This window comes from Hemiscyllium ocellatum, chromosome 31 (genome assembly GCF_020745735.1).
Source record: "Hemiscyllium ocellatum isolate sHemOce1 chromosome 31, sHemOce1.pat.X.cur, whole genome shotgun sequence".
NCBI lineage: Eukaryota > Metazoa > Chordata > Chondrichthyes > Orectolobiformes > Hemiscylliidae > Hemiscyllium > Hemiscyllium ocellatum.
Window position 1 is genome coordinate 25856173 of NC_083431.1, and position 24378 is coordinate 25880550.

At 42.1% G+C, this 24378-nt stretch overlaps 1 protein-coding gene across 1 annotated transcript; it reads right to left on the minus strand.

Moving 5' to 3' along the window:
• Positions 1-2191: 2191 nt before the first annotated feature.
• aipl1 (aryl hydrocarbon receptor interacting protein-like 1) lies at positions 2192-22590 on the minus strand. The gene is made up of 6 exons (XM_060847781.1): positions 22495-22590; positions 21445-21624; positions 18295-18483; positions 15163-15339; positions 7721-7862; positions 2192-2403 (listed from the first exon to the last, which is right to left on the minus strand). Exons 1-6 carry the CDS (start codon positions 22588-22590, stop codon positions 2192-2194), a joined length of 996 nt encoding a protein of 331 aa, XP_060703764.1.
• Between the last annotated feature and the right edge of the window lie 1788 nt (positions 22591-24378).

Genomic DNA, 24378 nt, shown 5'->3' on the forward strand with positions numbered 1-24378 from the left:
TGAATAAAGTAGACATTTTTACAGCACAGAGAGAACACACCTGCTTTTATAAACACAAAAATCTCAAACAAAAGCAAGATTCATTCCCGCAGTAATTGGAAGGTAATGGTGCAATTACAGCACTGTTTATATCTTTCTCAGACTTCAGCCAGTTAAACTGTGAACAGTAACCTTTGTTGATCTCCTGTGACATTGATCATGAATATTTTCTTTTCCTGTTTGGATTATACAACCTTAGCTTGGCCGTGTTGTAAAGGATTGTTCATTTACTAAACCCCAGTTTTACTGGTTCGGCCAGGTTTGACCAGGCATTTAACTGATTTCAAATTTCATTTTAGAATATTAAATGTTCTTTTTTTCAGTAAGGAGTTTCATACACGTGTCACAGAGTGTGTGGATCTGAATTGTTTCTGATAACCATATGAAATATTGTTTTAAAACTGATCACATAAACGTATTGTGCCATCCATGAACACAGGATATGCAGAAGCTCTTCACAATCAATGAGGACTTTAATGTTCGAGTATATTTGCTTCTAGGAGAAAGTGAGTACTGCAGATGCTGGAGAGTCAGAGTCGAAAAGGGTGGTGCTGGAAAAGCACAGCAGGTCAGGCAGCATCTGAGGAGCAGGAGAGTTGACTTTTAGGCCATAAGCCCTTCATCAGGAAAGCCCAAAATGTCAACTCTCTTGTTCCTTGGATGCTGCCTGACCTGCTGTGCTTTTCCAACACCACACTTTTCAACTCTATATTTGCTGCGGTAAGGGTGGGATAGACACAGCTAATTTATGGAATTAAACTCTTTTCATAAAATTATTCATGGCAGAGAATTCCCTACAAATCCCATGAAGTAACCTGGCTACCCATGGGCATTACTCTACAAACTTGCATTTTTTTAACCCCCTTAGTAGGTCAAAGAATTACATAATTTTATACTCAATATAATTCATCTATGTGGGCTTAAAATTCTTTAGAGTTATATTTAAATGCATCTTGTAATCTATTATATGGATAATTGGATTAAAATCATACACAATTGAAATTTGGAGATAGGAGATATCAACTTAATTGATATAAAGTGGGTACTCTGGATCCTAGATACAACTGCTTCTGAGTACCTTTTATCCATCAAGTTGTAGGATGGTGCATTTTCCCAATCATTTCTGCTCTTTATGTCTTATTGTGATCATCCAAACATCGTAGGTCTCCTTACTTGAAGAAAGATGTTCTGTTTATAGTGGAAATGCAGTAAGATTTACCGCATTGATTCTTGTGATGGTGACCTATGAGGATATGGTTAAAAATCACACAACATCAGGTTATAATCCAACAGGTTTATTTGGTAGCACCAGTTTTCAGCGTGTTCCTCCTTCATCAGGTAGCTGTTCTCAATGGCAGGGAAGTTCAGAACCAGTGATCACATTCCAAGAATACAGGATAATCATTTAAGAATGAGATGAGGAGAAATTCATTTTCCTGTAGTGTAGACAGCCTGTGGATTTTGCTACCACAGAGAGCAGTTGAGGCCACAACATTGTCTGATTTCAAGAAGGAGTTGGAGATAGCACTTGGAGCTGGAGACATCAAAAGATATGGGGAAAAAAACAGGAACAGGTTGTTGAGTTGGACGATCAGCCGTGACCATAATGAAGGGCAGAATAGGCTTGAGGGGACAAAGAGCCTACCTCTGCCGCTATTTTTTATGTTTTTATGTTTCATAACAAGAGGTCAAATTACACGACCCATTAAATGTGATGGAGACACGTCGGTATTTATTGATGCCTTTCACAAAGTTATCAAATGCGGTTTTCTGAATAATATTAATATCCTGCTTATTCTACTTAATTTTCCAAAGACTGAAGTCTGGTTTACAGGAGCTTAAGGAACAATTTACAAGGTGATTTCTTGGATGGGAACTATTGTGCGATCCCTTGGCATATGCCCAAAGTAACCTAGACATTCTTGTCTATATAATTCTTGTCAGTAACACTTTACTCTGTAATTATTTTTCAAATTACTTCATACAAGATTTACTGTTACATTTACATTAATTTACCATATTTCAAGATTATCTTATACAAGACAAGCAGTGCCTTTAAAGAAAGCCCACCCCAAAAAACATGTAAACTACTGTCTGTAATATCTCATTGATTACAATGATGCATCGTAATCATTTGCTGATCACAGATATGTCAAATCCGTTTGTGAAACATTCGCTTAAATTGTAGCTTCTCTTCCTCTTCCTTATCTCTCATTCTGGAGTCAAGGATCTGTAGTTCCTTTCTCACGGCCTTGGTCATTCCACTGTCATATTCTAAAACCTTTTCAAAGTCAGCTGTGGCCTCTGCTTGGTTCCATACTTCTGCGTGAGCTTTTCCCCGTAGAAAGTAGGCTTTTACGTTCCCTGCGAAAGGAAGATAGTGATTCAAGAAAATATTAGCGTTGATTTGGTAAACACAGAGGATCAGCTACATTTTATGTGCTGTTTTAGGCAAATTAAACTGAGAATACTGAAGAATAAGATGTACATGTTGTTCTCCATTAGCAATGCTTAGAATTAAGACCACTATGTTTTATGCTCACAAATTTAGGCATTTGTGTTCATCACTTTATATGTCTGACTCTTGCTTTCATTGTTCGCTCTTCCTATTACTGTGACTCTTTTTGTTTTCTTCAGTTTGCTTCCCACCCTTTCTATCTTTCTCCCATTCTTTCAAGACAGTTTTTTTCTTGGTGGGGAACTTGGAGGTTATAATATTTACCTGAACTTACTGCTATTGCTGTTCTAATTGGTAGAAGGTTCAAGGCTAAGAAGGAATTATGGATGTCTTCAACATAGTTTCGTGATTAGTTACTTTGTGATTCATCTGGAATCTGATTGGTTATTTATAGACTTACAGTGTAGAGGAGGTCATTTGGTCCATCGTGCCTGCACCAATCTACAAAGACTGGATTTCACTAATCTCATTTCCCAACAATTAGTCCATACTCCCCAAGGCGAAGGCAACACAAGTGAATACCTAAATGCTAGTTAAATGTTATAAGCGTTTCCAACTCATCCCTTCAGACAGCGAGTTCTAGACTTCCACAATTCTCTTAGTGAAAACATTCTTCTCAACTCTCCTATTAGTCTTTTACATTTTCCTTAAATCTATACCCCAAGATTATTGATCCCTGTACTAATTTTAAAAGTGTCTCCCTACACACTCATAGTCTTATAAACCTCCATGAGGTCCTGTCTCAATCTTCACTGCTGTAAGGAAAACAAACCCAGTCCATCAAATAGTTCTCCTCAGCTCAGGTGCTCCACCCAGGCAGCACTCTGATAAATCTCATCTGCACCTTCTCATACAATCACATCCTTCCTGTAACACAGTGACTGCTCATACACACAGTACTCCAGTTGTGTCCTAACCAGCACCTTATACAGTTCAAGCATAGACTCCCTGCTCTTATATTGTATACCTCTGCGAATAAAGGCAAGTATCCAATATACCTTCTTAACCACCTTAGCAATCTGCTCTAGTACCTTCAGGGATCCATGAATGGGCACAGCAAGGTCTATCTGATATCCAGGATTTTCTAGGTTCCCACCAGTCATTATGTAATCCCTGGCCTTCCTGAAATTGATTACCCAATGTGTGCAGCAGCTCTAAGCTTCTGCACACAGAGATTGGCGGTTTTAGAGCCTGTGCAGCCAGGAAGAGAAGTACAGGGAATGCTGGCGTTGCCTCACACTTTCTCTGGGTTAAATTCTATTTGCTACCGTTCTGTCCACCTGAGCTGTCCGTTGATCTCATCGTGCAGTTTATGACTATCCGTTTCACTATTTACTACCTTACTAATTTTAGTGTCATCAGCGATTCTCTTGATAATACTCCCTACATTTAAATCCAAATCATTAATGATATTCTCTGCACCCTCTCGTACAACCACATCCGTCCTATAACATGGTGACCAGAAGTGAATGCAGCATATCCACAGATCCCTGAAGGTAGTAGGTTGGGAGGACAAAGATGATTACGAATGTATATGAAATAGTTGCATATATTAGCTCCTCAAAAAAATTCAATCAAATTGGTCAAACACAAGCATCCCTTAATAATTCCATGTTAACTATTCCTTATCACTCCATGTCTCTTCAAATGTAGATATATTCTGTATCTCAGAATTCTTTCTAATGATTTCCTCACCACTAAAGTTAGACTGACTGCCCCGTAATTTCCTTGTCTATTCTTTCCTCCTTTCTCACTACATGACAACATTAGCAGTTCTCCACTGGTCTGGCACCTGACCCCTGTCACCAGAGATGTTTTAAAACTAATAGCCAAGGCCCCTGATATTGCCTCTCTTACTTCCCTCAACAGCTTGGATTACATCTCACCTGGACCTATGGATTTACACACCTTTTGGGTTGCTACACATAATATAACCTTCTCTGTTAATTTCTTCGAACATTTCACAGTCATCCACCCTGATGTTTACCTGCATGGTCCTTTCCCAATTTGAAGATTGGCGTAAAGTATTTATTGAGTACTGTGCAAGGTTTGTGAAGGTTTGTAGCTCAGGTTGAGGTTTAAGGTGTAGGTTTGCTCGCTGAGCTGTAGTTTTGATATCCAGACGTTTCGCTACCTGGCTAGGTAACATCATCAGTGAGACCTCCAAGTGAAGCGAAGCTGTTGTCTCCTGCTTTCTATTTATATGTTTGTCCTGGATGGGGTTCCTGGGGTTTGTGGTGATGTCATTTCCTGTTCGTTTTCTGAGGGGTTGATAGATGGGATCTAGATCTATGTGTTTGTTTATGGCGTTGTGGTTGGAGTGCCAGGCCTCTACGAATTCTCTGGCATGTCTTTGTTTAGCCTGTCCCAGGATAGATGCGTTGTCCCAGTCGAATTGGAGTTTTTTTGCATCCGTGTGTAGGGCTATGAGGTAGAGAGGGTCGTGTCTTTTTGTGGCTAGCTGGTGTTTGTGTATCCTGGAGGCTAACTTTCTTCCTGTTTGTCCTACGTAGTATTTGTGGCAGTCCATGCATGGAATTTTGTAGATGACATTGGTTTTGTCCATGCGTTGTACCACCAATTCGACTAGGATAACACATCTATCCTGGGACAGGCTAAGCAAAGACATGCCAGAGAATTCTTAGAGGCCTGGCATTCCAACCACACGCATAAACAAACACATAGATCTATTTACCATCTATCAACCCTTCAGAAAACGAACAGGAAATGACATCACCACAAAACCCAGGAACCCCATCCAAGACAAACATATAAATAGAAAGCAGGAGACAACAGCTTCGCTTCACTTGGAGGTCACCACTGATGATGTTACCTAGCCAGGTAATAAAATGTCTGGATATCAAACCTACAGCTCAGCAAACAAACATACACCCATTGAGTACTGTGCCCACACCTTCTTGGTACACACACATAGATTATCTCAGTGGTCCCTAATTGGCCCTACTCTTTCCCGAGTTATTCTGTTGCTCTTATATAAGTATTTTTAAAAACTCTTTGAATTTTCCTTGATTCTACTTCCTGATGCTTTCTCACATATTTGCTTCACTTTTCCAATTAGCCTTTTAAAAAACCCTTGCACCTTTTTGTATTCCTCAAGGGAATCCACAGCCTTCCACATCTGCCATAAGCTTCCCTTTTTTTCTTAACCAATCTTTTATGTCTCTTGATATCCAGGATTCTCCAGTCTTGATCCCACCCATTGTCTTTGTGTGAACATATATGCCCTCTGCTCTGGTTAATTCCTTTTTGAATACCTTCCACTGCTCTCACATTCTTAACTGCAAATAGCTGCTTCTGATCCATGTGAGCTGAATCATACCTTATTTTTTGTAAAATTAGTCTCCCTTCCATTTGGAACTTCATTCTCATTCTATCCTTATCCTTTTACATAACTATCCTAAATCTAACTGATTTATGGCTGTGATCTCCAAAATACTCCTTTACTCATGCACCTTCTTTCTGCCTGACTCATTTGTGAATATATTAGACCAGGATTAGACATTTCTTTGTTGACCTTTTTATGTATTGGCATAAAATATGGTCTTGGATGCAATTTAAGAATTTTATTCCCTACCTTGCATACTAAAGTTATCCCTGTTAATATTTGGGTAGCTAAAATCCCAACAATTAAGGCCTTATTATGCTTATACTTCCCTGAAATTTGATTACATTTTGATCCTTTGTCTTTCTTGGACTATGTGGGGGCATATAGTGCATAACCAACAGCATGTTGCCTCTTGTGTGATCTTCACTTCCACCAATACGGCCTTACTTGACCATCCTTCCAAGATATCATCCCTTATCACTGCTGTAATTGATTCCTTGATCAAACGTCTTTGATCCCCTCTCTATATCAACGCAATTCCCTATAATTAAAGATGCTGAGCTGTCAATCCTGGTCATCTTGCAGCCAAGTCTCAGTTACAGTTGTGATATCATATTTCCACATGTCTATACGTGTCTCAGCTCACCTGTCTTAAACCCACACATCTTTCGTTAAAATACTTTCATGTCGTGTTGATAAACTCACCTCTTTCTTATCTACTCTATATTTATTCTGTCTTCCAGCCTCATTTCTTCATGTCTAACTCTATTTCCACTTCAGCTTCTCTCACCTTTGACTACTTTCATGGTCCAAACCCTCCCACTTATCTAGTTTACATCAACCCCAACAGCATTAGCAAATAATCCAGAAGGATGTTGGACCCATTCTTGTTCCAATGTAACCTATCTAATTTGTAAAGGCCTGACTACCCCAGAAGTGGTCTCAATATCTCAGATATTGACGGCATGCTGTCCTGCACCATCTTTCTAGCCACACATTCGCAGAATCTAGAACAATTAAGGTGTTGAAAGAGGCCATTTAGCCCATCATGCCTGCAATAGATTCATTTGCACAACCATTCTAAGCTTATACTCACTACTGCATGGCACTGGGAGTAATCAGGAGCTTAGTCTCTTTGAGGGATAGTAATCACCTGGATCTCCATGGTCAAAGTTCTGAACTTTGATTACTTAAAGTTGCAATGGGCTCCCTCTTGTAATCTGATTGTTCGAAGGGACTTGGCAATTGTTCATCCCATAATCTTACAAGTACAACATTTATTATTATTGTTTAATTATTGTAGCTTAAATAATATATAATTAATATTTCAATGTATTTTGTGCGATGAATTTCTGCTTTCATAATTAACCATGTGTCTTGAATGTCAGTATTAATGTTAGAAAGCACTGTTCATAAAGGACTATGGACATCTGGGACATTTTCCACAAGAGTGTGCGGAAAGAAGCTGAGGATTCAGTTGTAGTGGAAATTGTGGAAATTGATAGTGAATTTCCAGTCCCAACTCCACTGCTGAGACAAATTCTGATGTGACCAAGAAGGATTCTCCTTCTCAACCTCTCCCATCGCCTGAAGCTCAGGTTAAACTCACCACGAGTCATCTCTCTTTCTAATAGGAGAGAAGACCTGCAGTCCTCTGGGACTATGGCAATGTTTACAAAACTCTCCTTGAACATTTTATAGAACACAGACATTGGATCTTCATCTTAAGAATTAACAATGCAGTGGGGAGAAAGAATTGATGCCGTTTCATGAGTTCTCCATTGACAGTTTTAAATCATCAATATTTTTATTGTAATATATTTTCCGCGAAATTGAATAGGAAGTTTCTATACTGTACCTTGGTGATTTGCCCATACCTGGATGATTGTTGAGGATGTCTGTTGTTTGCTCCAACACTTCATAGTATTCTTCCATTTTCAAAAGACATTGACAGTAATTCAGAACTAATGTGACTATCATCTTCTCCAGTTTGAGCCATTGAACTTCCCAGGGTTTTTGCTAACATTAAAGACAGAAGTTATTCACCAATATCTTGTTACAAGTCACGATGCTTTAAATCAAGGGGGATGTGTAATGACAGCTTGTTTGGAGGCGTTAAGTGAACAGCAGTTCAGTGAGCAAGTGAGCAGCCCTGAGATGTAACAAAGAATTAAAAAAACGCAAAAAAGATAATGGGATGGAGAGTTACAGTGGAATAGTTCGATTGCACCTTTCCACAGGCGCTAAAAACTTTCTAATATATTTGGCAATCAGGATGTGTGATTGAATTTGACATATTTTCTAGATAAGATTGAAAAGTTACATTTCCATTTGACACTTCCTCTGCACTCTGATGGAGAGTGAATTGATAAAAGCAGGTGGCAAACACTATTAGAACTAAAGTTATCCAGGAATCAATGCTGAACTCTGGGTGCCTCAGTAATCATGTAAAATAAAGGTAGCACTTTCCCTTCTTCATCTGATGCATTGTATATTGACCCTCATAATATGTGACACATTAGGTGATGTGTATAGTTTGTGTGCTATACAATTCAGCATTGAACCAGCTGTTAACACATTCAAAGCACATCATTTTTTTGATGTACATTGCTAACGTTGTGGGATGAATTTTATAGGGATCTGAGAAATGTTGGCTATGGCAATATTTGAGGAGGAACTGGACACAAATTCCAGGAGGTAGCATTTCTACACTGGGAACATTTCATTTCATCTATATGCTATTGATGAGTGCCATGGTAAGTTTCTCACTAGGCAGCGTCACGTTGCCAGTTAAGGGGGATTCTTGGTTGTTAAACAATTTGTTGCTGGCCCAACTCAACCCATTAATGTTCAGCTTTCTCTCTTATCACATTCATCAAACAAGCTAGATGTCAAGAAAACTCAACATGGAAACCAGAGTGGTTGTCTGGTGATGGGCATTGGCATCTGATATGTGCCAACCCATCACAACCATCATGGCACCTCTGCTTGCTGGGGGCATTGGTGACTAGTGTTGAAAGGCTACAGCAAGAGCACTTCTTGTGCATGGACAGTAGCTGGCTCAAGGATTGGACCAGGTTACATCTCAGGGCTGCTCACTTGCTCACTGAACTGCTGTTCACTTAACGCCTCCCTTCATGCTGACAGCACCCTTACCTTACCTTTCCTACCATGGCAATTCAGCCAGAACCAAAGGCTATCCATAACCGCCCTATCAATGAGCTTTCTAGCAGGGACACACAGACAGCTTGTTATGTTTGTCAGGCGGTATCTGTCAAGGGAGGTGGGTGCGTAATGACAACTTGCCAGAGAGTCATTGTATCTGTGGCAGAGCCTGCCAGTTGCTTGCATGGTAAATATATTACATTTTCCTGACAAAGGGTTTATGTCCAAAACGTTGACTCTCCTGCTCCTCAGATGCTGCCTAACCTGTTGTGTTTTTCCAGCACCACACTTTTCGATACTGCATGTTCATTCAACCAAATGGTCCCGCCAGAAAATGGTTACAGGTAGTCCTCAATCCAGTCAAGTCAGGCATCCCAATCACATGCACAGTCCGCACATAGTCCAGCAGCTTGGCCATAGTTTGTCATTGACTTGGGAGATCCACGGTGAGGGAAGTGGTCCCAGTTCAGGCTGGGGACTGGGCAGTACTCAATGGCCACAATAGTCAGGGAATCACATGGCATTAGTCAGGAAACTGCAAACACAATGGTCATGGGTCTGCTCAGTCATATCTAGAGGTTTCCTGTTGAAATGAGTCAGAGATCTGGGGTGAATACAAACCTGGTTGTCGATCTGTTGATCGTTCAGGAGGCTTCAATATGCAGGGGCAACTGGGAGAGATCCCAGCCAGAAGGGTGGGGGGCTGGTGGGGGAGTCAAGGCTGGAGGTGAGGGGAAGCAGAGATATTTGTGGAAGTGAGGACATGGATGGTGACGGAGGGTAGCTGAAAATGTGTTGCTGGAAAAGCGCAGCAGGTCAGGCAGCATCCAAGGAGCAGGACAATCGACGTTTCGGGCATGAGCCCTTCTTCAGGAAGGAATCATGCCCGAAACATCGATTCTCCTGCTCCTTGGATGCTACCTGACCTGCTGTGCTTTTCCAGCAACACATTTTCAGCTCTGATCTCCAGCATCTGTAGTCCTCACTTTCTCCTTGGTGACGAAGGGTACACAAGTTGAATGGGGGATACGTGAAACCACATCAAATGGTATGGTAGATTACGAGAGTGGAAGTGGTTATTGGCAGTGACCACACTATGGTCTCCACAAGACAGCGGAGAGAAGCAGTGTAGGAATGATTAAGGGTAATTAGGCATTCAGGAGCAGAGAGGACAGTTGGAGGTGAATTTCAGCATGGTAGGTTTTTACATGGGCAGTGGGATAGGTGGAAATGGCTGTTGGGGTGGTGCGAGGCAAAAGGGGACATGAAGGCTCATGGAGGGGTACCTGGTGACCAGGCAGGGCCCAATGCTGATGTTACCCACCGTGAGCTGGATTCCCTGCCATCACCTTCTGTTCTCTAAATGTGGAGTGTTGTGAGAAAATGGCAGGAACAGCACCCAGGGTAGTCAGAGCAAGTGTCCGTTTGATGGGCAAAATCACGTGGTTCAATTTATTAAACTCGAGATCCTTGATGTGACAAATACAAGAAGCAGCCTTTTGTAAAGTGCAACTACATTGAACTTGCAATCATTTCATCACCTATAAAGAATTTCCAAAAAAACCTTAACCCAAAACCATTAAGAAGTATATTTATGTTTAAGAATACCAGTGGATTGCCAACTCTAACTCTGAAAGTGTCCTCTATTTATACAACTTACCATTTTATCCTCAACACGGGAGTGCCATTGAAAACCCACATTTCATTTCATGCCCATCCCTAGTTAGTGGTGAACCTTTACAATTGTTTGTGCAGTCATGTGGCTCACTTGATGTCTTCAGAGGGCTATACAGATCTACTATCAGATGGAGAGTCCAGCCATATGTAAGTCAGAGTGGGTGGGAGTGTGGGAAAGGCAAGTTGAATGTTGCTATGTTTGTGATTTATTTTCCTCGTGCTAGCCCACAATTCATTTAATTAAATTTCACAATTTGTCATAATGGAATTTAAAAGAGCAAACTCTATGTTGTGAAATCAGTCTCACACCTACTTCATTGTCTTACCCACTTCATTACACACTCAATATATTACTACATAACTGTACCCCTACATTACCACAGCCCCTACAATTATTATAATTTGTAATTATAATATCATAATTGTATTATTTTTACCACGCACAATGTATTACTGTACCCAATACCTTACAATACCAATTACATTATTCTATCCACTTGGCTTGAAATCCAGAATTTCTCAATGGCACTCCTCTTTTAGTGTAAGAGCAGTAAGGGTCAAGTCTTCATGCATAGTACTTTTCAAGATCAAGCTTAGCCCAGCCAAAAACACCTCCAAACCCTACAACCACCAACATCTGGAAGGACAATGTTGTAACCGCATGACAGCTCACTCCACTCTCTGAACTGTTCATGATTAAGGTTGCTGCTACCATCCTTTTTAAGTAAGGGAAACTACAGGTCTGCTTAGACTACTGTGATAGACTGTGAACCCTTCCTGGGTTAACAGGATATACTTATTGCATTTTACCAACCAGTTGCAACGTATATTTTTAGAATAGACATGGTTACAGAGATTAGGAGAAGGCCAGATGTTGGGTCTTACTCCTGAATCCCAGGCTGTACCTCCCACAACTCTATATGATATCATCCTAGTAGGTGATGCTTATGGGTTAACACTTCCAGACACTTTCAGATTAGGCAGGTCCAGCGTCTATAAGGAATTGGCATCACCACCAAATCACACATCACCTTGACTTGGAAATATTTTATCATTTCATCATTGTCATTGGGTCAAAATCCTGGAAGTCTGTTTATCAGCATTGCAGAGGAACCTCGCCACAAGGACCACAGCCATTGAAGAAAGGACTCATCATCACATTCCAAGAGCTGCTGGGTAATATGATAAAGTTAGCCTTATCAGTAATCCCCACAGCCTGTGATTTCTTGTTTAAATGCGAGGGACCTGGGATCTGCAGTTGGGTTGGTACCTTCCATTCCAACCAGAGAAGGAAACATTGGATCAGGCCATCTTGCCTCTCACGCCAACTCCGCCATGCTAGGACTTGGCTGATGATTATCTCAACACCATTTTCCTGCACTATCCCTATATCTCTCAATGTTATTAATATCTAGAAATTTTCTGGAGGTTCCACAGCCCTCCACAGTAGAGAATTCCAAAAATTCACAAGTCCCCAAGCCAAGAAATTCCTCTTTACCTCAGTCTGAAATGGCTAGTCTCTTATTGTGAAACTCGTCCTGACAGAAGAAACAGCTTTTCGGCCTCGGTTCCAGTGTGGAGCCAGTTTTGATTAACTACACACTTGTGGCATGAAGCCATACAATTTCATAATAGCAATCTGGCATACAGCACTGACAATGCATCAAGAGCATTCCACCTGCCCATGTATCTTCCATCACACACCATGGAATTATGTAACAGCTGCACGGATTCAGTGTCTAAAATAGCCTCTGGCAGACCGACAGGGAGAGGCAGTTTCACAGAGAGAGAGAGAGAGAGAGAGAGAGTTACAGAGAAAGAGTTCACAACGTACAGCCCCACAGCTGTTTGAATATTGAAAGCAAGTGATGCTGGAGATCAGAATTGAAAAGTGTGGTGCTGGAAAAGCACAGCAGGTTAGGCAGGAGAGCTCCTCAGATGTTTCCTGACCTGCTGTGCTTTTCCAGTGCCACGCATTTCGATTCTGAATATTGGTGTCACTAACCAAATAGAGCTAATGCAAGTTCATTAAATTGAAGACTCGCAAACTTCTCCATCTCAGTAACTGAAAGCCAATAGCAAATACATGGGAACCTCGATTATCCAAAACCAATTATCTGAAAATTGGATTATCCGAAGGAGATCTCGAGGTCCCAATAGAAACATTACAGTAAAGACGTGTTTCCAATAGTGATTGCGACTTTTGTTTACAATGATTAAAAAGGCACCATCTCCAAATGACTGACCTCCCGCCCTCTCTCTCTCTTCACACTTTCCCTAGAGTTCTACACAGGAGTGTACCCTAAACCCCCCTTCCCTAGATAATCTCTCCAACATTGTCCTGTACAGGGCAGAGGTGAAACCTGTCAAAAAGTTGCAGGAAAAGGTTCTGTGTGTGGCTGTGGCTGTGTGTGTGCTATTTGGAGCAGGAGCAGGCTTGTTGTTGGTGTCCAGTCCAACTGCCCCAGAGAGGGGATGGCGCTGTGCTGGACGGGGATGGGAGGCCGGGGGGGGGGGAGGTTGCGGTGTTGCACATAGTTGGGATTGGGGGGGGAGGGCAGTGTTGGGGGCAGGAGGCAATATTAGGGGCAGGAGGTGGTGTTGGGAGCAGGAGGCGGTGTTGGGGGTAGGAGGCAGTGTTGAGGGCAGGGGGCAGGGGACGGTGTTGGGGCAGGAGGCGGTGTTGGGGGTAGGAGGCAGTGTTGAGGGTGGGGGGCAAGAGGCAGTGTTGGGTGCAGGAGGCTGTGTTGAGGGTGGGGGGCGGGGCAGTGTTGGGGGCAGGAGGCTGTGTTGAGGTTGGGGTCAGGGGGCAGTGTTGGAGGCAGGAGGCAGTGTTGAGGTTGGGGTCAGGGGGCAGTGTTGGAGGCAGGAGGCAGTGTTGAGGGTGGGGGGCAGGAGGTGGTGTTGGGGACAAGAGGCTGTACTGAGGGTGGGGGGCAGGAGGTGGTGTTGGGGGTAGGAGGTGGTGTTGGGGGCAGGAGGTAGTGTTGATGGTGGGGGGCAGGAGGCGGTGTTGGGGGTAGGAGGTGGTTTTGGGGGCAGGAGGCAGTATTGAGGGTGGGGGCAGGAGGCAGTGTTGGGGGCAGGAGGTGGTGTTGAGGGTGGGGGGCAGGAGGCAGTGTTGGGGCACGGGGACAACGTTGGGCGTGGGAAGGCGGTGTTGCACGAGGTTGCGGGTTGGGGGTGGTTTTGCTCGGGGTTCGGGGTGGGGCGCAGTTTTGGGGGTGGGGTGGCCGGTGTTGGGAGCGGGGTGCGGTGTTGCGCGGTGTTAGGGATGGGGGCAGTGTTGGGGGCAGGGTGCGGTGTTGCACGGTGTTAGGGGCGGGGGCAGTGTTGGGGTAGGGTGTCCGGTGTTGGGGGCGGGGTTGCGCGGGGTTGGGGGCGTGGGTGGTGTTGGGGCAGGGGTACGGTGTTGGGTGTGGGGGGGAGGTGTTGGGGCCGGCAAGCAGTGTTGGGGATGGGGGGTGGGGGTGCGGTGGCCATGTTGCAAGGGGTTGGGGACAAGGGGGGGTGGCCAATGCTGTGGGCGGAGGGCAGTGTTGGGGCAAGGGCGGTGTCGGGGTGAGGGGGGGTGTTGAGTGTGGGGGGCAGGTGTTGGGGTCGGCGGGCAGTGTTGGGGACGGGGGGGTGGGTGGTGCGGGGCCCATGTTGCATGCGTTTGGGGATGGGGGGGGGTGGCCGATGCTGTAGGCAGAGGGCAGTGTTGGGGCAAGGGCGGTGTTGGGGTGGGGTGGGTGTTGGGGCGGGCGGGGTGTTGCATGGGGTTGGAAGTGCTGTTGGGGGTGGGGCTCATGCGCTTTGTGCTGCTGCAGTCTCCTGATCCGGGAGCAGAATTGAAAAACTCCGAGCCCCAAAGCATAGGAATTTAATCGATTAATTGAATAATCGATTATCTGAACGAAATAGTGCCCGCCCATCACATCCGGATAATCGAGGTTCCCCTGTATTGCCATCAGGGGTCAAAGTTTAACAAACATAACCAATAATAATGTTACTGGACAAGTGACCAAGAGGCCCAGTCTAATGATCTGAGGATTAGGAGTCAACTTTCTAATGGCATCCAATGAAATTTTCAGTTCAATTAATGAATCTGGAATTAAAAACTACTCTAATTGTGATCATTAAACTACTGCTGATTGCTGTAAAATCCCATCTAATTCACTAGTGCCCCTTAAGGATGTGCCATCCCTTCCTGATTTGGTCTACGTATATACACTCCAGGCCCACAGCAATGGGATTGACTTTTAAAGTCTGTCTAAAAAGGCTGAGGAAGCCATTCAGTTGTATCAATCCACAATTTAACAGAGATTAAATATTCTAGGGTTGGACAATAAATGTTGGCTTCGCCAGCATCATCCAGATCCCACGCATGAGTTAAAAATAATTTAGGGGTGAGTAGAAATGGACGCAACACTATGCTACAAGAGTTCACGATGACCACTGAACAATGAGAGTTCCACCTTTGTTGTTTCGATACCTTCACTTGGAGGTTCTTTAAGCAGATGACTGCCTCGCGATACTTTGCCAATGCATCTTGATACCTGCCGAGTTTGTACAGTCTGTTCCCCGTTCCATGGAGAAGTGGCACAGCTTTAAGTTTCTCGTCGTCGTTCATGGCCCATGTTTCTCGTTTGTAAGAGCTCGGAGACTCAATCTAATTTGTTTTTGTTAAAAAATGCATTTTAGTCGAATAAAATGAAACCTCCTTGGTTATTTTTAAAGCAGACACAATTTCTTTTTGTTATTGAGTCATATAGTGAAATAAACATTTGGGTGATGCATCTGTAATTACAGTAGAAAACTCTTTTAAAAAATTTTAATTTGCATGCATTTCATATCACCATAAATATAGAACAGCACAGCACAGGTTCAGGCCCTTCAGCCCACGCTAAATTAAACTAATCCCTTCTGTTTGCCCTTAGTCCGTATCCCTCCATATTTTGCATATTCATGTGCTTATCTAAAAGCCCCCTAAATGCCCCTATCATATCTGCCTCCACCACCACCACTGGCAGCACATTCCAGATATCTACCACACTCTGCATAAAAAAAACTTGCCCCTCACATCTCCTTTGACCTCTCTCTCTCTCACCTTAAATGCATGCCCCCGAGTATTATTTCAACTCTGGGAAAAAGATTCTGAAAGTCAACCTTATCTATGAATCTCATGATTTTCGAGACTTCTATCAAGTCTTCCCTCAGGCTCTGATGCCCCAGAGAAAACCACCTGAGTTTTTCTAGTCCCTCCTTAAAGCTCATAACTTCTAATCCAGGCAGCATCTTGATGAACCTCTTCTGCATCCTTTTCAAAGACTTCACGTCCTTCCTGTAATATGGCAACTAGAATTGAATGCAGTACTCTAAGTATGGCCTAACCAAAGCTGTATAAAGCTACAGTATGACATCCTGACTCTTGTACTCAATTCCCTGACCAACAAAAGCAAGCATGCTATATACCTTCTTTACCATCCTATGTACTTGCCTGGCCATGTTAGCACACTTCACATCAAACTTTATGCCCATTATGCATGCTTATTGTCCACATTTCTGATTCAGTGAGTTTCTATTGCCAACTTAACTGCCAGTTTGTCGATTAATTAATTGGATCACCAAAAAAAGTATTTGGGATTGTTTTCATCTGCCAATTTGTTTCTCAGTAACTGGAGATTTTAGGGGAGTTAGTTGATCCTGCCCATCGTTTGACAGGCATCACATCCAACCTACACAGCACCACCCAGATTATAGGGAAATGGATTTGGTGTTGAAGATGTGGAGGAATTGGAACCAGAAAGAAGGGGAACAAAATGGAGTATAGTTCCAAGTCTAGAGTCCAATGCCACCATGATTTGACCCTTCTGCAATAAAAGGCCTCCAGGCAAAGAGAAGATAACTCTCTTGCACAAAGGAATGGCTAAATAATGTTCTTGTTACCCAGACGCTTCAAGAGTCATCCTAACCATTGCTCCCTTGCTCTCTAACCCCTTATTTGAGAAGCCGTTAATTCAGGGCCAACATAATTCTTGAAATGTTCCTTGAAACAGATGCGCAACAAAAGGAAAGAAGAGGAAATTGAAGTGCTAAGAATGAACTCTGACACTCCCCACTCCACTTCCGCCAAGTCAGCAGGTCCATTTCACACAAACTGCAGAAGTCAGTCCTGCACCTAGATGGATTGAGAACGAGAAGGAAATGAATACCTTCTGAGGTCACATTAGTGGCACAGGTGTTCAACTGCTGTACATAAACTGATCTTCGGTGAACGTTGAGGTGGAGAGCAAAGAATGGTGTGTGGAAGATTTTGGGTTGGCATGACCCTGCACTAATTTGGCCTAGGGACGAGAAAAGGCTTTGAGGATCACTGGGGGTGTAGAGATTGACATGGAAGGGATAAATAACCATGGAGGACCGTGAAGAGGATGGCAATATGAGTTCGCATGGATAGGCTATGAGGCATGTCTGGCTATGAGATGCAAGATCAAGAAGGCCCTACTGTTTTTATTATAATTAAGACAAACTCCCAGACCACCAAGGCAATCCTTTTCAGAGAGCCCATCTGGGCAATCAGCAGCCCCTGTGGCTGCCCCTCCACTGTTTACAGAGGGTGGCAGGCTAAACTCTAATTAGCTCCTCAGAGAGAGAATCCAAATCATCTCCTGAGCTGGACTTGAGGAGTCAGGAATGCTGTGCAGCCAACTCTGACAGGGAAGATTCACTCTCTCTCTCATTATCCAGGCTTTTGCAGATGTCACTGTAAAGACTGGCCTTGAAAACATCTTTCTGGTTAATTTTAGAGAAGGAGCTAGCAGTTGGAAGCATCCCTATTCACCCATCCGTTATACTTAAGCTTGGACTTCTCTCTGGAGAGAAGGAGGAAGAGAGATGACCTGATCGAAGTATACAAGATAATGAGTGGAATCGATAGAGTCAATAGCCAGAGACTTTTTCCCAGGGCTGGATTGACTGGTGCAATGGGTCATAGTTTCAAGGTATTAGGAGAAAGATATAGAGGGGACGTCAAAGGTAGGTTCTTTATGCAGAGAGTAAAAAATGAGGTCTGCAGATGCTGGAGATCACAGTTGAACATGTGTTGCTGGTTAAAGCACAGCAGGTCAGGCAGCATCCAAGGAATAGGAAATTCAACGTTTCGGGCATAAGCCCTTCATCAGGATGAAGGGCTTATGCCCAAAACGTCGAATTTCCTATTCCTTGGATGCTGCCTGACTCTTTATGCTGAGAGTTGTGAATGCATGGAATGCATTGCCAGCGGTGGTGATGGAAGCAGAGTCATTAGGGACATTTAAGTGATTGCTGGACACGGACGTGGACAGCAGTGAATTAAGAGGTGCGTAAATTAGGTTATTTTATTTTACATTAGGATTAATCCTTGGCACAAGATCGTGGGCCGAAGGGCCTGTTCTGTGCTGTACTTTTCGATGTTCTATGTTCTATTATACCTAGAAGGTTCAGATACTAAGCATCACCAACATAAATAAGGAAGGTCTTTAGTGGAAAAACAGAAGTAAGATTAAATAATCTACTGACAGGACTAATCTCACTAGTGATGTTGAATTGTGATTTAAGAGGTAAGAATAAATAGGACAGTCTTTACCTTTAACAGCTCCATTACAAAGATAAGTGGCTGAGGTTCTTTTTGCAATTCATCCAAATCATTGTATCCCAGGCTGTGATAGGCAAACATATTGGCAAGGCCACAGGTATGGACATGCCAATCTGTCGGGTCCTTTCCTTCTACAATCATACGCAGACTCTTTGCTACAATTGGATACAGGCCAGTGTGCTGTTGGTGGGGTTGTGGGGAGGAAGAAACATTTATTCCAATTTTGATTAATCTAACAATAGCCATGTGATGCATTTTCACAAATCGCACAATATGAGAAAGAGACATTCAACGGTAACTAGAAAATTGGTATGGAGAAAGAAGAAGTTTGTTTACCCAGGAAAGATTACAATAGATTCCATGACTCAGACGTGTACAAGAAAGGCCTTTGCAAATTGTTATTTCTATCTGCTACTTACATGTTACAGACGAGCTCCAAGCTAACCATCTTAGAGTCACTGTTTGAACAGCAGCTTAGGTTTCAGGGCTAACCCACAGTTACCATCAATATCATTCTGTTCACACATACAAGTTGCATTAATAACAAAATATAGCTGTTTATATCTTAATATGGAGTGTCACACACAGGCAATATTCAATGAGAAATAGAATGCGAATACAGCCAAAATGAGTCAGTAGCTACCTATATGAAGCTTTAATCTGTTTCAACAGGCACAGCAGTCCACCTACAATGTACTGTTGGAAATAACTCTGGGAAAGGTCACTCACTCTTTAAATAGTTTATTCCTCTATTACCCTTTCATTATGTTTTACCATCTAATTTTGCTCCATTTTAAAATGTTACTTTGCCCTTTTGCTGTATGTTTATCTGGCAATAAGATTAGATTACTTACAGTGTGGAAACAACCTTTCGGCCCAACAAGTCCACACCAACCTGCCACCCATCCAGACCCATTTCCCTGCACCTAACACTATGGGCAATTTAGCATGGCCAATTCACCTAACCTGCACATTTTTTGGAGTGTGGGAGGAAACCCTCGCAGAGAATGTACAAACTCCACACAGTCAGTCGCCTGAGGCGGGAATTGAAGCCAGGTCTCTGGCGCTGTGAGGCAGCAGTGCTGACCACTGTGCCACTGTGCCACCCATAAGGCAGGCAAACAGCCTATTTCCCAGCCTGTATCATGGGAAGCTGCTTAGCTCCTCCTGCAGTTTAGTTTTCAAGCAATGGAGAAATCTCTGCCATAGTCCACATACTCAACTAATCCACAGGATGATAAGCTCATATTGCAATCTGGCGAAACATTTTCTCATTAATTGGTTGTGCATTGTTACTGACATCATGGCCTAAATTTTCAGGTCCTGCTGAGGGTGGTAACTATAATAGAATCAACCTGAAAATAATGGGAGCGGGTGGTATGGTATGTTCCCCATGCTGGCCATTGAAGAGCTTTGTTAACCTCATGGGAAGGAGGCTGATTGCCATTTTCCTGTTGGCCTCCAATTTCCAAAACATGCCTGGTGGGGGGTTTACCTGGATGGGGGAGCAACCTGAAGATAGGCATCCATTGACAGGTTGACAGACCAACACTCCAGGCATGTCCAGAGACCCCCTACCTGCCTACGTGCAGGTGCAGTCAAACACAGCCTTGTCCAGAGATCTCTCCCATCCCTCAAAACACATAGGGTGTTGTATGGTTCTCATTTGAAGTTTTAGAAAAACCAGTATTGGGTACATCCATGTTAATTCACTCCCTCAGTTATTCACCCTGCACTGCAGACTTCTGCTTGTCTCAAACTGGAGGGGGTTCTGATTGGGCCTCTAGTTTTAAGATACCATGTCATCCCTTGTTTCATGGTGAGTCTGTCTCTACACCAATTAAATGGGATGGAGGGATGTTCTTTAAGAATTAAGTTAGTTTCCTTCCCCAGATTCCTGTTTTTCACTCCCAAAAGAACATTTTCAGCTTCATATTTCACTGCTCTTCTTTCAGAATATCTGTAACTTGTGAAAAGTATCAAAGGACAGATTATAGGAGCACATATAGACTCGCACATTTGTCAGTACAATGATACTGCAGTACATTGGTTTACAGCGTATTTTGCCATGAGCTCATTGGGTGGGGTGACACTGTTCCAATTTGCTTTCTGCTCAGTTCCAAGAAATGCACCAAGAAATGCCAAACAAAGGCCGCTCATCATTTCTACGTGGTCAAAAAGAAGAGAGAGAAAAATAGATGTTGATGTTTTCAGGTTTGGTGGCCAGCATAAGAGGGCAGTAATGAAAACCTGAGAAGAGGACACATATCTGGTCTCAGTGACTGAGGGGAAGGGGCAACTGAACCTAAAGATAGGTCTGGAACAGCTAGGTGTGCTCCTCTTTAACATATATTCATAATATTCTATACGTTGATTTTTTTTAAGAAAAACATCTCTTCCTTTGCAGTTGATGTTCTCCTTTCCTCCTTTTGTCTGTTCGCTGAGTATAACATACCAGCTGATTTCTTGTTCATGCTTCACATGGGGGCCTGACACTTTAGGATCAGCAGTCTACTCAAGTAATGCCCCTTTTTCAAGAATACTCTGTCCAAGTCACCGGCTTTGAAACAGGGCTTTCAAATATTGACTAAATTACTTCGAGTTTATGGAATAAAACAAATCAACATCAGCACAGCCAACAGACAGTTTAATTGAAACAATTCTTTTGTAAAAGTTGTTAGCTAGCTGCCTGAGCATTAGACTGCAAACTCCTGGTGTAAAGGATAAATGGGAATCCAGATTAATTTTCAGTGTAAAGTACTGGCAAGGATTTACTTTGCTAAACTTAATTCATTGATTTTTTTTGTACAGGGTGGGGGAGGACTCCATGTTTCGGTTGTTATGCATTTTTAAAAATGGTCTCATTCACCTTTTTGAGTGCCACGATGTATTAAGTGACTTCAAATCATCCTTTCACAGCTATAGTATGTCCATATGCTGGCAGCTTAGTTTAATCTGCTTACGCCTGCCTAAGGATCAGAATTAATGACTAAACAGAAAAATGGATTGTGGAGCATTGTGACAAGCAGCATTACTCATCTAAAGATTAATGCAAAACACCGAGGAACTTCATTTCCTTTCGACGCTGTATCATCAATTCACTGCTTCGCCACCCAAACCTACTCTGCAGGCAGCACTTACAATGACATCACACCAGAATTCAGCAACCTCTCCAATCCGCATGGATGATAGTAACATTTCCCAAACTTCCAGTTTAAACATATTGCCGAAAATTATTTCCATTGGTCTGCCAACTTGCTTACTGTCATCGATCACTGTGCGGTCTCCGTCACATTTTATAGTCCGAAAATGAAATGTGACCTTCGTAACAAAAAATAAAGCCAGTTATTTTTTACTTTCATTTCAAAACAAATTTGGTAAATGAATATTACAATCAATATATCTATATGGGAGTACTACGGTCCCTGCAAGTGTACTGGTTGGTAATTACATGCCCAATTACTTCTTGTCTTGTGTTGGCACTGTTGTTATTCAATTTTTTTTCAAATGAATTAACAATTTTGTTAAATTACCATACAAAGAGCTTTTATGTAACCATAAAATCCCATGATGTTTTAATATTGTTTCCAGGCTTTCATGTATTAGTGCAATGTTTAAAATTAATAGGATTGCTTTTTATATCAAAGTGAGAACAAAATACTTCCACTCAGTAATTTAGCAAGCTTACAACTGGAGAGTCAGTTAGCTCAGTTGACTGGCAGCCAATTTGTAAGACAAAGTGATAGTCAGAGTGTGGGTCCAATTCCTGCATCCTTTGCCTGAGGTTGTCTTGAGTGAGTAAGCAGCCCTGTGGTGCAGTAGGACCAAGGCGACTGTATTCTCTTACTTATGTAAGAATTGACCATTTTCCAGGTCTGAGACATTTTTTTTTAAAGGAACACCAATATTGGGTTTAAGTACTTTTGAATTACTAATGAAAGCTCTAGTTAAATATCTATAAAAATTCAAAATGAATTTGAATTATTAAAACATATTGTTGCTTAGACCATACCAAAATTATACTAAATCCAGTAATGTTAGTATGTGGAAATTAAAATACTAATACATCATAAAGGTAAATCTTCACAATATTCTGCCACACATATCCTGCATTTATTTATTTTGCCTCCATTGAACTGGTCTTTTGAAAATATTTTCAGTAAATATTATTGAACACTGAGTTGAACTTACTTTGGATCCTGTGAGAAATTTTGGTAGCTCACCAGTTCCTCCATGGAGGATTGTCTTTTTAATGCCTTCAACATTTGCCAAATATGTTTCCTCCATGATTGGTGTTCATGGAATATAGAATAAGCTTCCAGTTTACACATTCAGTATACAGGTTCTCATAAGCTAAGATTACCTGCTGATCCTCGCTTTATACAAAGGATTAAGCAACCAGCTAGCCAATGGTTAGGAGATGTGATGTAATGAGGCACTCTAGTTGATTAAGAATATTCACTGTTAAATAATTCTTGAGCCTCTTAATAATAGTACCGATTTTTCTGGAAGAAATTAGTGCATCTCTTCATTCTGATGTCAGCTTCAAGAGAATGAAATATGGACATTCAAGAAATCCAATAACCACTCAAGCAAACAAAAGCAGAAATAGCTGGAGAAACTCAGCAGGTCTGGCAGTATCTGTGGAGAGAGAGCAGAGTTTATGCCTGAAGTCCGGTGACCCTTCTTCAGAACTCAAATCGTTTTCCTACCATTGAAAAGGGGGAAAGCTACCAGAATGTGGGATCCAAATCTATAATCCAATGACCTCATTTAGCAACTGCCGATGTGAGGACATATGGTAAATAAAAGGTAAAGACACCAGAATCCCACTCTCTCATTAGAGAGAGACAACTGATGGTAGTTTTGCATACTAGAAATCAGTCATGGTGCCTCCATCATTAAATTGCACGTTGAGGGTGCTTATTCCCTTTTCAATTATATATGCACAGGAAAAATTATAGGACAAATAAGGGTAAATGCTGGGGAGAGAAATTAAACTGGAACTCAAAATCTAAGTGCTTTCCAGTATGTTGCCATGACCTGCCAGAAAATAAATGCCTATAGCTGAATTTGGTTCTATATGTTTCCATGAATTGAACACAGTTATCTGTTTTGTTTTTCTATACTTATCAGCAAACAATTCCACAAGAAAGTGGAGTTGAGAATTATCAGATGTGTCACAAACTCATTGAATGGTGAAGCAGATTCAATGGGCAAAATGGCCTATTTCTACTCCTATGTTTTATAATTTAATTGATACAGGAGTGGACTGCTTATTTGGTACAATGTATTACCATATTCAGCTCAGTTGTGGATAAGCTTGTGCTATGCTCCATTATACTTGTAGACATTTTCTGATCCTCTTGTACTAAGTGATTAGACTTCTTTAGTTTAGATTTCTTTCACAGTTGAGTTATTTTTTTCTACTTTTGGGTTTGAATGTATACAGGATGTCTCATGTCTATGTACTTTTTCTTATTCTTCCATTGGATTTGGACCTTAATAACAAGGCCAACATTTGTCACCAACTGCTTTTGAGTTGAAAGTTGCAAGTCAGACTTGAAGATTATGGCAGATTTCCTTCCATAAAGGACATCAGTGATGGCAGATGGGTTTGTACATTATTGATGGCTTCAGGAGATAAGGAGAAAGTGAGGACTGCAGATGCTGGAGATCAGAGTTGAGAGTGTGTTGCTGGAAAAACACAGCAGGTCAGACAGTATCCGAAGAGCAGGAGAGTCGACGGTGTGGCATAAGCCCTTCATCAGGAATCTCTTCATTATTTCTGATGAAGGTCTTTTGCCTGAAATGTCAATTCTCCTGCTCCTCGGATGCTGCCTGACCTACTGTACTTTTCCAGCAACACACTCTCGCCTCTTTCAGGAGAAAAGTTTCATATTCCAGATTTCATTTTTAAAAATTGAGCTTTAAAAACACAAGCTGCCACAGTGCGATTTCAGCACATACCTCATGGATTACCAGCACAGTGATAACAGAACTATGGCACCACTTTCCCAATGACAACAAAGCTTTTAATTATATATTGAAGAATTTAACATATTGAAGAAAACA